Here is a 14874-nt window from a genome sequence, read left to right on the forward strand (position 1 = left end):
CATTGTGCTGAAGGATGTGCTCACAGGACTGCTCCCCAAGGCATAGCTGGCTGCTCTTCCCAGCACTGACTGGCCAGTGCAATCAGGCACAGGTTTGATCTCCCCAGGTTTGTGGATGCTCTTACATAGGTTTGTTCTGCAGCAGGAAATATGATTAGGAAATATTATTAGGGAAAAAGGGTAGACCAGCCTCTTCTGAAATCCCTGTACAGCCCAGGAGCACACACACATCAGGGAACAGTGGAAAGGGAAGCAGACGGGGGTGGATCAGCTGCTGTGCCCTCTGGAAGGCGTTGCTGGCAGGATGCCTTCATCCAGCAGCTGCTACAGGGCTGTGGTCTGCAGGCAGCGAGGGGGGGGACACCCTGACCCTCTTGAGGGGGTGGTCAGGCTAATCCCACTCAGCTGGGCTTGGACAGGCCAGCTGGCCCTGCACTTGGGTACTGGGAGAGACCAGCTCTGGCCAGGGCTGTCCCTGGGATGTTGGGGCCAGATGTTTTTGCCAGATAATTTACCAACAATTTATAGCACTGATAAAGGCTTGGGTCAGTGTGACCAGACTGATGGTCACTACACTGTTCAGACCTCTACAAAAGCACAGCAAATTTCCAAAGCCAGAGCCCTGAGAGGGCCATTCCCATGTGAGTGTCCTGAGGATCCTTTTCAATAGAGGCTATGTTGGGTTTTCCTTTCAGAGGGGTTCACCAAGCAGCATTTGCACTAACCACTGCACTTTAGCTTGGGTTAAAGGAATTTACATCTCTGCTGTGAACCAACACTTACAAAACAAACCAAAAATGGTTTTATTGCAGATCTGTTGCTGGTAAGAATGAGTGCTCCAGTTTCACACTGAAGGCAGGGCTCAAACAGTTTAAAAACTGCTTTTTCAAACAAAAATATTGGCTAACACCTAATATCTGCCGTGCAATTCTTGAGAAATTAGAGGTCCCACGGGTAGAGGCTCTTGTGGGTGTGCAGGATTAAGCCCAAAAATCATCCTGTAATTTCCTTGTTGTTCCCTTTTCTGACTTTCCCCGGTGTTATGCTCCGTTCTTGGGGCTTGCCCTGCGTTAGAGATGACTTCATGGATTTGAGTAATGCTACTCAAAAGATTTACAGCAGCAAAACCAAATATTTCAACAAGTTTTAAGAAATATACCAATAAATCGTTCATTAATGTATTCATCTGCTGCCACTTACAAGATGGATTTTAGCTGATGGGGGAAGATTTGTCTTAACAGAGAAAAGAAAAATATTTATTTTAATGAAAGGATCTCAGTAGTTTGCCTGCTTTGTGAAAGACATTCCTTTACACTCTGGGTGCAGCAATCTGCACTCTTCTAAAATTGAGTTGTGCTCTCCTTAATTCCCCACAAGGTGACTGAGCAGTGACTTTTTTAATCCCACTACTAGCCTTGAAACCTGAAGAGTTGCCTTCTTCAGCATCTCCCAGTCGTACACCACCCGTCTCTGCAGAAAGCCCCTGGGACGATGCCATGGGGACAGAGGCACCCTGTGATGCTTTCTTTGTGAAGTCCTGCAGCACACTAAGCCCCTGGAGGCCTGAACTCCCTTGCTCCATGCATTGGCTCAGCCCCAAACAAATTATGTGGCTCATTACACACCAAAATATATTTAAATAAACCCATATAATGTCAGGAAAAGGATAAACAGGGAAAGTCTCCACAGACATTGAGCCATTGAAGTGGTTCTGCTCCAGTGGTTCTGCTCCAGCGGATGCTCCAGGACATCACCTTTAATTGCACAGGCTGGGATTGCAGGGAGCAAAAGAGAGCTGGACCTGCTGTCTCTGCTGGGGCAAGAGCTGCCAGCTCAGCCTGGTGCCCACCCTGCCCTGGGCACAGGGGTGAGCACTGAAGATCCTATGCTGAGGAGAGGGGAGGGCACTGCCCAGAACAAAAGCGACATTGCTGCAGTTGAAGCTAACGAGCCACAGCCTAGGCTCATCTTCCAGTCCACAGCATCTGTCCCTCATTGGTTTCCTATTTCCCAGTTTGGGCGTATCAAGCATAAAACAAATATTCCTGTACTTGTAGGTTTTATTTCTGTGAATGTCTGGCACAGAAAACATTCACCAGAGGACAGAAATTCGTCCCCTGTAAGAAGGACTGGTCAACAGAACACAAGTTAACCACTGTCTTCTTCCTGCTGGGTGGGAGATAAGTAAATAAATTCCCCAGCCTTAATCACTTCTGACAGCCTGATTTTAAATGCCTTATTTTGACTTCCAGTTTGTCTCCTACAATGTCTAAAAAATTTCTGGTCTGCAGCAGCACTTCCATGGCACCACAGCGCCGTCCACTCAAAACTATGAGCCCAACTAAAGAGTGGAATGTGGCGCAGGGTAATAACACCTTTGGATTCCTCTTTTAATCCACCAGAATCGCAGCATGCCTGACAAATTAACCAGCAATTGAGATACATTTCATGTCAATCCAGCTGTTCATTTCGAACACACCAGAGCACACAAAGCTCTTGCTTGTGAAGAAACATCCCACCCTCTGTTCTGCCAGCTGACAGGAGTACCTGTGTGCTCCCCAGCCATTTTCCTAAAAATCTGTGTGATTTGTCACAAACCAGCATCTACAGCTCTTTAGAGCCTGCTGGCCAAAAAGGATAGCCTGAGGCACCATCCTGGGGAGCCCAGAGCCAGCAAGCAGGGCAGGACACTGCAGCTCAGAGCTGAGGCTGGAAGGGACTGCAGGAGATTGCCCATTCCACCCTCCTGGCAGAGCTGGCTCAAACACACCAGCAGTGGGCACCGGGGCAAAATCTGAGCAGAACGTGTTTCAGCCCTGTAGGGCAGGCACGTGGGGAGCTCACCTGACTTGGTGGGGGGTGGAGGGATGCCAAGGCTCAGAGACACTGCTGGAAGCTAATAGAGAGCTGCAACTCCTTTGGGCAGCCCTGAGCACCACCCAGGTGTGCATTGTCAACTGCCACATCCTTGGCTTGGATTTTTCAGGTTTACAAGCTTGGAAGGGTAACAGCTTCAGTGGCATCAAGTGTTTATTTGTATAAACAGGCTGCAGAAGTGGCAAACAGAAGAATGCTCTAGTTCTGGAGATCAGGGTGCAGGAGCAGTTTTCTGGCCGAAGAAAAGGGGCTGCAGTGTCTGCAGGCAGAGCACAACCCGCACTCACAAGGAAACACGGGATTAATTCAAGTTGCAATGTTGTCAAGCAGATGCAATCTGCTTGAAAATGAAAAAAAGTGAAAGAAAGTGAAAAATACCTCATGTTTTTACCGTTGTTGAGTAAACTGTCAAATTAGACATGCATTTGTTGTGGTTTTTTTTAAAAGACAATAATAAATTTAGTTCTAAAAATTTGTATTTACAGAAACTAAATTTACCCTCCTGTGCATAAAGCTTTCTTGGTTTATGTGGAAGTCCAAGTGAGAAAAAACAGATGGTGGCGAGGTTTCTTTCCCCATCTGTACCTGTGGAAACAGAAGTGATAAGATCTGCTCTGTTTTATAGATATCTTCAAAGCATATTATAGCAATTCTGAGTTTGCTTTTAGTCAAAACAGAACTCCTTGCAATTTTTTGATATCTGAAAGGGCAAATAATTTCACCGAGAAAAAAAAAAAAGGAATATACCCCAGTCTGGAGTCTGGGGACACATAAATCTTGAAAGAATCAAGTATCTTTCCTAAATTAAATGTTTGTAATTTCAATTTATGCATCAAACACAACTCCTGAATTTGCAATGAAAGCGCTTTGAACAAAATATTAATGCAAGTTATCAAAAAGAGCACACATCAGAAGCAGTCTGTGTGATAAAGCTGTTTCTAAGCCAGTAGCAAAAGTAAAAATTGGGAATGGGATTTTCAAAGTTCCCAAATACACAAGTAAGGCTCAGTGATGCCCTATACAGGCAATACACCAAAACTGATAATCAGAGCAACATGGCACTGCTCAGAGAAGGGCAATAACACTGAATAATAAATCATGGCTCATTCACTGTGAGGGGGGTCTATCTGCTACCTCTCTTTTGTAATTCTGTTGCATATACAGGAGGAAGAAAACTTTGGGAATTCCCCTATGATTTCACCAGAAGAAAAAAAAGCTATCATTTAAACTAATATTCCTGGGAAACAGAAGTTTACATTGCTTGAGCCAAAAATTACAAGATGATCACTGTCCTTACTGGAGAAAGAACAGAATGCACTTACTATTTCAGTACACAGTGAAAAGTGCAAGCTAGACACATCACCCAATGGTTTGTGGAGAAGAGCTTTCACATAAACATTATTTGGAACTGAATTCAGTACTACTTATCTATTTCTAAATTATACCCTTGAGAGTTTTCAGAGATAATCCTGCTTTCTTTTGGTTCTGTTTTTTAGGGCCTGGAGAATACAGGGAGTGTGGGATGATTTGTTTCACTAAGTATTCTTCAGAAGTTCATGCACTTGGAAGCTTCTGCTAGGAAATACTGTGTTGGCTGTTGCTTTGCCTTCTCTTTCTGAGAGCTGGAGACTTTGGAGATCAAAAGGGAGAGGATGAAATGAACAACACAGCATCGGCTCATGAATTTATACCTGTCTATCTGGAATGTGATATTCTTATTAACACAAATTAACTTTTACACTGAAGGTATCAGTATTTCTCACTCAAGCTGCAAAAGGATTTCAGCCTCCACTAACTGTGGAGAAGAAAAATATCTGGAATTGCATCAGGAGAGAAAGTCACAAACATCATTGGGCTGCTAAAGAGTAGGAAGTTTAGCTCTGACAGTTTCATGGAAGATAAAAATGGTAGTATGTCATTGTCTTGGTTTCAATAGGGACAGAGTTAACTTTCATCTTAGAATGGTACAATGATTAAGGTTGGAAAAGACTCCTGAGGCCCTTGAGTTCAACCATTAGCCCAGCACCACTGAGCTCACCATTAAACCCTTTTCCCAGTGCCACATCCACACAGCTCTTGCCCACTTCCAGGTATGGTGATTCCACTGGGCAGCCTATTCCAATGCCTGGCCACCCTTTCAGAGAAGACATTTTTCCCAATATTCAGTCTAACCCTCTCCTGACACAACTTGAGGCCGTTTCCTTTCATCCTGTCACTTGTTACCTGGGGGAAGAGACCAACCCCCAGCTGGCCACACTCTCCCTTAAGGAGCTCTAGAGAGTGATGAAGTCCCCCTTGAGCCTCCTTTCCTCCAGGCTGAGCCCCTCCAGCTCCCTCAGCTGCTCCTCCGCAGACCTGAACTTGGTAAAGTTCAGCTTGGAACAGAGGCTTTTGAATGTGGCATCATTGCCCTAGAACATCCTTTTTATAAGAGGAAAGTTTTCTTCAGAGCTGAAAACCAAACACACACTCAGAATATTTCAACAATAAATCCATCACTGGTAACTGCAAAAAAAGTTCCAGCTGCTGAGATGCTTTTGTAAAGGAATGGTGCTCACTTTCTTTGGAATGCTGCTCCTCAGTTTCTGCTTTATAGTCCCCAGTGTGCTTCATCAGGAAAAAAAGAGCAGCTGGGTGTGTGCAGGTGGAGAATAAGGTCTCACAGGGAAAAACATCCCTCAAAACAGAGTATTTATTTTCAATATTCAGGTATAATAATAAAATTTACTACATCTTTAAATAATCTAAAAGAAATTAAGGTAAAATAAATTAGGTCCTATAAAACACTCTGTTAACCTACATTAGAATAACCCAAATTAACTGCAACTCCAAAACCTGGCAGTTCAGTTTCCCTGAGGCTGGATCAAGCAATTGATGACTGCAAACCAAACCGATTATCTGTGCTAGTGCCAGAGCCAGCCCAGGGAACAGAAGGGAAGCAAATCACCTCTGTCGGGAGGAATTTCTGTGCTGCTTTAAGGTTATCATTAGCAAGATTCAAAAATCTATGTTGCTCCAAATATAAATGTGAGAAGACATTGGGTGGTTCTCACAGGAAAGCATGTAAATATATAAAGATTGCTACAAGTGAGGGCAACTTGATCCTTGTATATTCTCACCACTGCTGGTCAAAACCAAAATCCCAACATACTTCATATGTGGATGTGTCCTACTTCCCTGAACCAGGAGTTAGCTTTCCTTTTCTTTGTCAGAGGATGTTATTTCCTGACATAATGAAGCAGGTCACTTATCTATCAAAATGAAAACACAGACATTTGAGAGAACATACAACAAATTCTCATTATTTACTACAAATATATAAACTGAAATGAAATAAAACTGAATAACTTGACTACACGAAAATTATGAAACAGTTTGTATTTTATACACAGCGTATGTACATGGGTTTTGGAAATGTGGGGTTTATCCATGCAAATTTAATACAAAACGGTATTTACAAAAACAAAATAACAGTAAGAACATTTTTCGAAAGAAACATGTATGTTGGAAGCTCCAGCAATAATGGAAATCCTGAAAAAAGGCTTAATACTGTATAGTACAAGTAGACAATCTTCAAAAGTATGAAATATGCACTTTACAAGAACATGAAATGCAAAATCAATTGAAATGCACTATTGAAAACTTTGCAAGTATATACACAATTTGAGCATCTATTTTTAATGATCACTCTCCTGCTGTGCCCTCAGAACTATTTCTGCCACATCCTGCACACATTTACATGTTGACCATTTGGTTACATTGCATCTTCTGAGTTTTATAACTACAAGTTACAAAATAAAATAACTGAATACCAACTGAATGATAATTGCAAAGCAATCACATTTTCATTGTTCTAGACATTCCACAATAGTAAAAAGTATTCACATTACTCCCAATGTATTCCACCAACCCGCTCTTTTTCATTCCACCTGTGTGCATTCCTCCTGGGAATCTCAGCCTTGCCTTGCTGCTGGTGCCACAGCCAGGAACTCCCACAGCTGCAGGAATTTGCTTCAGGTATCACATCCCTTCAGCAAACACAAGTGCATCAGCAGCTCCATGTGAAAAGCACAGTCCTGCACAGCTTCAGAATACAAATTAATACTGAACTGTTACTGCAAGTTCCCGTGCCAGGTATGGCACAACCAAACCCTACACAGACATAGTCATTCTGGAGATATTTCACTGGTTCAATCATTTTAAAATGAAACAAAGCAAAAAGGTATCCTTGTGGCATTTCCAAATATTCTCTATTTTACAATCTGCCTTTATAAAACTATGATGGAAAAAGTTGTGTTTGCCTTATTTCACTTAACTTGGAATGAAGTGAAGAAACTCTCCTTAGTGCCAAGAATTTAATTTAAATTACTGACTTTATGCAGTAACTGAGTTACAAAACTCTGGAGGGAAATTCTGGTCTCGTTGAAGCCTTACAATCATAGACTTCTTTAGGTTGGAAGAGACTTCAAGTGGATCAAGTTCAACTGCAAATTTAACACTGCCAAAATCAAAATTTTTCCAAAACAATTTAATTGCTGTCCATGGAAAAAATTTTTGGTTTTCGCTTGCTTAAAGATTAGGATTCTAAAATGTAAAAAACACTCTGAAAAATCTTTTTTGAAAATGCAATTGGCTATATATAATTTGAACTAATAATGATAATTAGATGTCATTTTATAACTGGTGTGCCTTCCCTAAAACTGACCAAGCAGCTTGCAGAAATTTTGCTGCCCTTTGCCTCTCATGCTGAAAAAATAATGGTCAAACCCAATGAAGGAACAAACACTTCATATAATCACAATTTTAAAATAGTATGTTAGCAAAATTGTACTATGTGAAATACTTAAAGACAAATAAAGCAAAGGGCATTTTATATTATGTAACAAACAGGAGCCAGAACTGCTTCTGTGCAGCAGCAAGTTTAAAATTCAATTAATCACATGTATTCTCTAAGCAGTGAAGATCAGCAGAATTTTTCTTCACAGGAAAAGAGAAATTTATCTTCATATTTTCCAAAACAAACTTGTACCATAACATATCTCATTAAGAACAGACAGTTTACCTGTCCCTCTGTCTGTAAATGAATGACACACGACCCAGTGTGTTGCATATGGAACAAACCCAGCAGTACTGTTTGCATTTCCTCCTGAAAGTGCACGAGGGCCACATTAACCAGTTCAGAGCCACAGTGCAATTTTCAGTCAGAAAAGTTCCTACAGCAAAAGTATCCTCTGCCTCACTACATCACCCACTGCTGGGGAAAGTTAAATATTGCTGAATATCTATTAGTGATTACTCTCTAATTATCACTTGGTGGTTTTGTTTAGGTTGCAGCATCTCTTTAAGAGCAAGGAGGTGTTTTTGTCAGCAGTTGTCCTGCACAGCCTCACTGGCACAAAGGCAGGGGAGCACAAGTGGCACATGCCAGGTCCCCTGCCCAGGGCTGGGCACGGGCAGTGCCGCACCTCTGCACCATCAGCCACGCTTCCTGCAGCACTGGGACACAGCTGTCCAAACCAAATGGGCTCTGGGAACACAAAGCTGGCAAATCCCTTGTTGTTCTAAGCTCTCCTGAAAGCTCCACACACTCCAGGATCCTCATCCTTCAGCTACGTAACACGTCCCTCTGTACTGAGACTGAAGGCTTTTCCTAAAGTGATTCACTGTGAAATCAATTCAGAGCACTCTCTGCTTGGACAACTCTACTTTGCCTTTCCCATTGCTGGTCTTAATGACATTTTCTTAATTCCAATTCTTAATTCTCTTAATTTCTAAATTGTGTGTGTTGGGGTGTGTTTATTTACTTCTGCTTTTCTAGTAGAGATCCTCTAACAGAAACACAGACATTAGCCTGATTTGGTTAGGGAAAAGTGACATTTGATTTGCCAATACCAAGCCACATCTCCTATCTGCAGAAGGGCTAAAAACTCCCGCAGGTTGTTTTCGGTTGAAATCAGCAGAATCAGCCTTTCAAATAGACACTTAAGGAATCGGCAAAGGGAAGAAGTGCCAGACCTTCGTCCTTCTCTTCGGTACCATCATGACACATTAAAGTTCCATTATAGTGAAAACAGACATCTTCATTTTTGTTTGGATTTAGCTACAGATTTATGTCAAAATCTGATGAGACCGTCACTAAATTATATGGTATTTGAAATGAAGTTTTTAGTGCAGTAAAAACCTAATGGTTGTCCTCACCTACAATTTTATTGAGGTAACACCACCTTCCCACCTCACTTCAATGTAATTTTTCTTACCTTTTAAATACTGTTTGCCTTATCAGAAATTTTTTATTAAATGAATCCACGTAACATTTTACAACTTCATTTGACTTACCAGAGGTCACTATTTTAGACAAGAATCTGAGACTAAAGTTTGCTAGAGTCAAACAAGTTTAAGCCATGTTTGCTATGGTCTCCAGCTCAGGTGCAGACCATAAATCAAAAAGGTGAGAATCTACTGAAGTCAAGGGTAAAACCTGCCTTGACTTCAGTAAAGCCTAGGATTAAAAAAAAAAAAAAAAAAAAAGTGAATTTATGATTCATGTCAGTTGTTTATTGTTTCAAATCCATTCCTCCTTATTTTATGCTCATAGTTCTTGGTTAGATTTTGGAAGGCCTCCAGATCAGGGGTCTGGATGGTTTCTGCATCCCCAGCAGTGCCCCAGTGAGCACAGTGGACTAGCAGAGCTGGAGAACAGATGAAAAGCATTTCTGAGATACTCTCTGGGAAGACACCACACTTCACAACAATTATTTTACTGTCACTGCTGTAAGACCTCACCATATCTGGGACATTATTGCTCAAGTGAAAGATCAGTCACATGTGACATACTGCATGCAGTGACATAAAACACAGAAAATACACAAGGCCAGAAGCCCTGCCACTATGCTGATCCACTCTGTAATTTACAGTTGATGCCACATTATTGCAAAGTTTATTAGGAAAACTTAATGCTTTTAATATTGACTTTTCTTCACGTTTTAAGTGAAAACAGAATGAGTGCAACAGGAACTGAGCAGACCTCTGTTTTTACCCACCCTATCAGCTGTATCAAGTACTAAGTAATGGCATCATATCCTAAACAAAACTGAAAATGGGTATCTCAAACACTGGAAATGTTTGGAGCATGGATTCTGGAATCACAATGGTTCATCAGTGCCACTGGAACAATTTCTTACAAAAATTCAAGAGGAAGAAGGGAAGTGGCCCAGAGTAACTAACCACCTCAAAGCACTAGATCTGAGAATGAACAAAAATAAGTAAGATGCTGGGAATCAACAGGAAAGGGGAAAAGGAAATGAGTATTTGCAAATTCTCGTACAGAGAAGACACAACTATCTCCACAGGCTACCTGGAAATGAAAACTTCAAACTCAAATCTTTTTAGCATCATTTTTGAAATTACTGTTAAAGAAATCACAATAGTACAAGCCAATGTTAGCAAGGCTTTAAACTATTATTATTATTATTATTGTAGTAGTAGTAAATGCAGTTAGAGATGAGAAAAAGATTCACCCAAGCACAGTGGATCCTTTCTCAGACTGCTCCTAAGGCTACTTGAAGGTTTAATCTCTGCCACGCTTAAAGGGAAACCTTGGAAGAATCGGGATTATCCTCCCCCATAAGCAAGAAGGCAGCCATAATAATTTCCAAGGAATGGCAAAGCAAGACTGTTGCTAGCAAGTCTGTGGGGAAGAACTGCAGAGCACTAAAAAGAAAATGTTTTAGATTTCAGTTTAAAATGAATACATAAGTTTCATTTCCAGTTTTCAACTTACTAATGAGTTTGCGAAACCCCTAAGTAGTCAGGAAAAAAAAAAACCAAGGAAAAATGTTACCTTAAGATCAGAAAATGTTTTAAAGTATGACAATGAAATAGCAGTGGAGATCAGTTTTCAAATAACAAAGTGACAATTTATAGTTAGCACTTCCATGGCTAGCATTGAACTAGAACTTTGCTCTGGTAGTAGCAACAACAGTGAATTGAAAGATAAGGATTTTTTCTTTTTGAGAGGCTGGGTTTTTTACATGTAACAGGCAAGCATTTTGCTTAGTGAATTATAACTTTTTCATTAGTTTTTGCATGACTTTTCAGATAATGACATTAATGAAAATAGAGACTGAAGTTGTTAAAATAACCATTAGAAGAGATAAAAGAACCAAGTAGAGATAGATTTGAAATATAATATTTCAAATGTCAAAGCAATTCAGTTTCTTTAAACACGTATTTATCTAACCTAAGATTTATATCTAGGACTTTGCAAACTAACTTATACACCAGCCTCTCCATCAGCTGTGTTTTAAGACAACACTATATGAACAATAGTGGATTTTAGCTATTACATTTACACAAACTTGTTTCAATGGATTTAAAACTAAGTGGTATTTTTAAACTTATCATCAGAAAAAGGTTACTTTTCCTGTCAGCTATTGCCTATAAGACTACAGTACAACAGACAATACTCCTCCCTCATTTTTTAATGAATTATCTTACACAGGGTCTTGGTCAACTGGAAAGAACAGAATCAAATCTTGTCACATGCCTGGCAAACATATCCCTTAACTGAAAATAACTTGGCCTGAAATAGAAAATCTGTGGCAGTCAGAACATTTTTTAAATTGAGCTACCTATTCATGAAGAACAAACTAATACAAACAGACCTACTACCAAAATTATGAAGTTATTTGCAACTTGTTTGGAGAAGAACTCAACTGTGTATGGTTCAACACGCCAAGAATTTGTTCAGAAGCAAACATATACATGAACTCAGAAGGTTCAAAAAAACACCACAGTGGAAATGTTTTGTTTTCACATTTATCCATTGATCCAATGTCTCAGCACAGTGACATTTGTACAAACTGACCTGTGTGCTAATGCCACACTCATGTAAATTACACAATAAACCTTGCAAACGCTAAAAAGATAAACACTGATACTTTCCAGCTAAATTATGGATATACCTGTTGTAAAAATGTCATGTGAGATCAGGAGCAATATTACACAAAATCCTGAACATCATAGTGTAAACCTGAGATTTTGGCAGTTTTATCAAAATGTCCTAAATTACTCTGTATGAATCACTAGTCCTCATGTCTTATTCATCATGTGTATTAGTTTGTCCCAAAGAAAGAAAAGTAGACAACTTTGTTTTTTTCCAACAATACAATAAACCAAAAAGTAATTAGGTATTATCAAATTAAATAGCATAAATAAAAAGTATTTACAGTATTTTCTAATTATTAGACAACAATTAAATTGTGCAACAAACTTAAAACACACAACATCAAAAATGTGAAGTATTACTTAAATCTTCACATACTGATTTTACAAAAAAACTATTAAAATATTTTAAAAATTCCATTTTATCTATTTTAAACAAAGAAACTTCAAAAATGTTTAAGACTATTAAGAGTTATCAATTACACAGGCACTTCACAGGTAAACAATCTACAGTACAACTGAAAAAAAATATTTGGCACCAACCTAGAAGACTGGAAAAACTCAATAAACTGTGTCCTTTTCCCACTGTATCCTGTTCTGTGTAATCACCAGACACTCAGACTCAATACTGGCAATATCAGAAGTGCGTAAGTTACAATCAGGAGTGCAAAAAACAATATTAGAACACAAATATTAAGCTTTCAGAGAGTGAAAGGGGATTACAAGTGATCAGTTGCTCACATTTTTACCATCATACCATCGCTACATTTTTGACTTATCTTTAAATCAAATGATTGACTCAAAAAATTAAAGTGACGGGGGGGGGTGTGCTTTGTACTTTCAAAAGTAATTCAAACAACGTTTTCAATGTAAAAAAAGAAATCCAGCATTTAACTCTAACACTGAGATGTTACATGGCAGCTTTTAACTTAAATAGAAAGAGAACCTGATGCTACCACATTCTCTTGGTACATCCAATTACAAAAGCAAAAAAAAAGAACAGTTATGTTCTTTTAACTGTGAACTGACCCCAAGGTTTTCATACACAGCTCCAAAGTAAGGCTCTCTACAGCATCTGGACAGGTTTTAGTTTTTGATGGCTTGGGTGTTCCCTTGTAGGAGGCTGAAGTGCCTCAGAGAAATCCATAACAGACCAAATGGGAAGCTACCAAGAAGTCGTGTCAGATGGAAGAAAGCTGAGATACTTTCAATGCAGGCAACTCAAGCAGAGCTTGAACTGTGAGGCCAACCTTCACCAGACCCCTTTCCTCCAGAATGTGATGAGGCAAGCAAAGTCTCTCCTGCAAAAGAACACTGGATATTTAACCAGTTCCATGCCTTTGTCCCTAGGGCAGGTAACAAACATATTCTCTGAAGCCACACACACGTCAGGAAGACACTTGCAGAGAAAACACCTCTGGCCTTAAATGTCCCTGTGGTTCTCTACAGCAACAGAATGGGCAGAAACTTGTTACAGTTAGGATCTGTTTGAAGTGTTAAACTGTGACAATGTCAGAAGATACATAAAAGACTGCTAAATTCTTAAAGGACTTTCCTTTCCTAAGCAGAGTCAGAAAAACAAGCTGGTGGGTGCTGCTGGCTCAGTGGCCTTCTTCCCCCTTTCCCTTTTTTGCAAACTTAGTACCAGTCTTTCTCTTGGGATAACTCAGAAGTGCTGATAGACTCAATAATGAACCATTCTCCAAGATAGTCATCATTCAGCCTCAAAATTCAGCACAAGCTGGACAATCTTCCCAACTGTCAGCTGGTGTTACAAGTAACTCAGGAGGTAAATCTCAGCACTTCTAGCTTCTGAACGGCCTGTGGCTCCACATGAGACAGAAGCTATGGCAGATCAGTAAACCAGCTTCTAAATCTATCAACTAATTTTTCTTCTTGCACTAAAGAAGATCAAGGGAACTTTTTGTCTCATAATATGCAGGAAATGATTTGTTTTTTAGGTTTTTTTTTCCTCATAAAAAGGAAGTAAGAGGCTACACTTGGGCAACAGAAGCACAAGTAATGGGCTGCAACTACAGCCATGCTAAAAAAGAGAATCAATCATTCAGGCTACAGACTTCTGTGAGGGTATTTCCTAGGCAGACTGAATTCATGCCAAAGTGAGTTGCTAAACTCAAGACTTTCAAGTAACAAAACAAGTCTCAAGTCCATTTCTTTGTTTAGATGACAATATATCTTACAAGAAGGTCAGTGTTATTTTTACTATTAAGAACTAACTAGAAACCCATAATGTAGCTTCCTCAAGTTCATCCCATAAGCCTGGAATGGAATTTCTGTTCAGATCTTCAAGTTCTCTTGTCAGTGTCATAATCACTACTGCTCCCTAAATAAAGCTCTCCAACCCCCCAGCTCAGTATTTGCTGACATTTTCTGTGGTTATTAATAAATCAATAAAGCAATAAGTGTACCTGTGGAACGCCCAATTTTTTACAAGCATCAAGAAAGTTTTCAACATTTCTTCGGCATTTTGCCATGCTGAGTTTAGGCTGTGAAGACAGGATATTAGATCTTCATCAGACATTCATGAAGGAGTGCATATTTCTGATGTAAATTCACTTACAGTTACTAAAACACAAGATACATTCTATGAAGACTCAGTATGAAGAAAATAGCTCTTAAACTAAACTTCTGAGCATCGCTTAATGCTTCTTCCAAGAAAAACTGAAGTGAGTAATGTAGCAAATCAATGCGGTAAACATGAGTCACAATGTTTAATATTGAAATTCAAAAGCTTTTTTTCATGTAAGATGTACCAAAAATAGAGAAATTATTTATGCCTTACCACTGCTGGTGATGGGACATGAATGCTGGCAACAGAACGTGGCCTTATGTGGTTGGCTAAATGGCAAAGAACCACCCCATCCATCAATGCTGCTCCAATGTCATCTGGCAAAATTACCTTCAACCTGGATTCAAGATTCTAGGAAAAAGACCATAAGTTAGTTACTCTCAACATTAGCTAGTTTTTAATTTTAAAAGCAGGGTGTTTTAAAGCATGTAGATGTATAAAATTAACATTTTAATGCTAAAGTG

General features: G+C 39.6%; 1 protein-coding gene across 8 annotated transcripts in view; it reads right to left on the reverse strand.

The window, feature by feature from the left end:
* Positions 1–6230: 6230 nt before the first annotated feature.
* The window catches only part of LRCH2 (leucine rich repeats and calponin homology domain containing 2), a 42404-nt gene continuing 33760 nt past the window's right edge, over positions 6231–14874 (reverse strand). For all 8 annotated transcript variants that reach the window (XM_038164740.1, XM_038164741.1, XM_038164739.1 and 5 more), the window contains 3 exons: positions 14624–14761; positions 14250–14327; positions 6231–13121 (listed from right to left, as the gene is read on the reverse strand). In XM_038164740.1, coding sequence (XP_038020668.1) covers positions 13002–13121; positions 14250–14327; positions 14624–14761 — 336 coding nt within the window. In that variant the 3' untranslated portion in view covers positions 6231–13001. The remainder of the gene's footprint in view (positions 13122–14249; positions 14328–14623; positions 14762–14874) is intronic.

The sequence above is a fragment of the Motacilla alba genome, chromosome 4A (genome assembly GCF_015832195.1).
Source record: "Motacilla alba alba isolate MOTALB_02 chromosome 4A, Motacilla_alba_V1.0_pri, whole genome shotgun sequence".
NCBI classification, from domain to species: domain Eukaryota; kingdom Metazoa; phylum Chordata; class Aves; order Passeriformes; family Motacillidae; genus Motacilla; species Motacilla alba.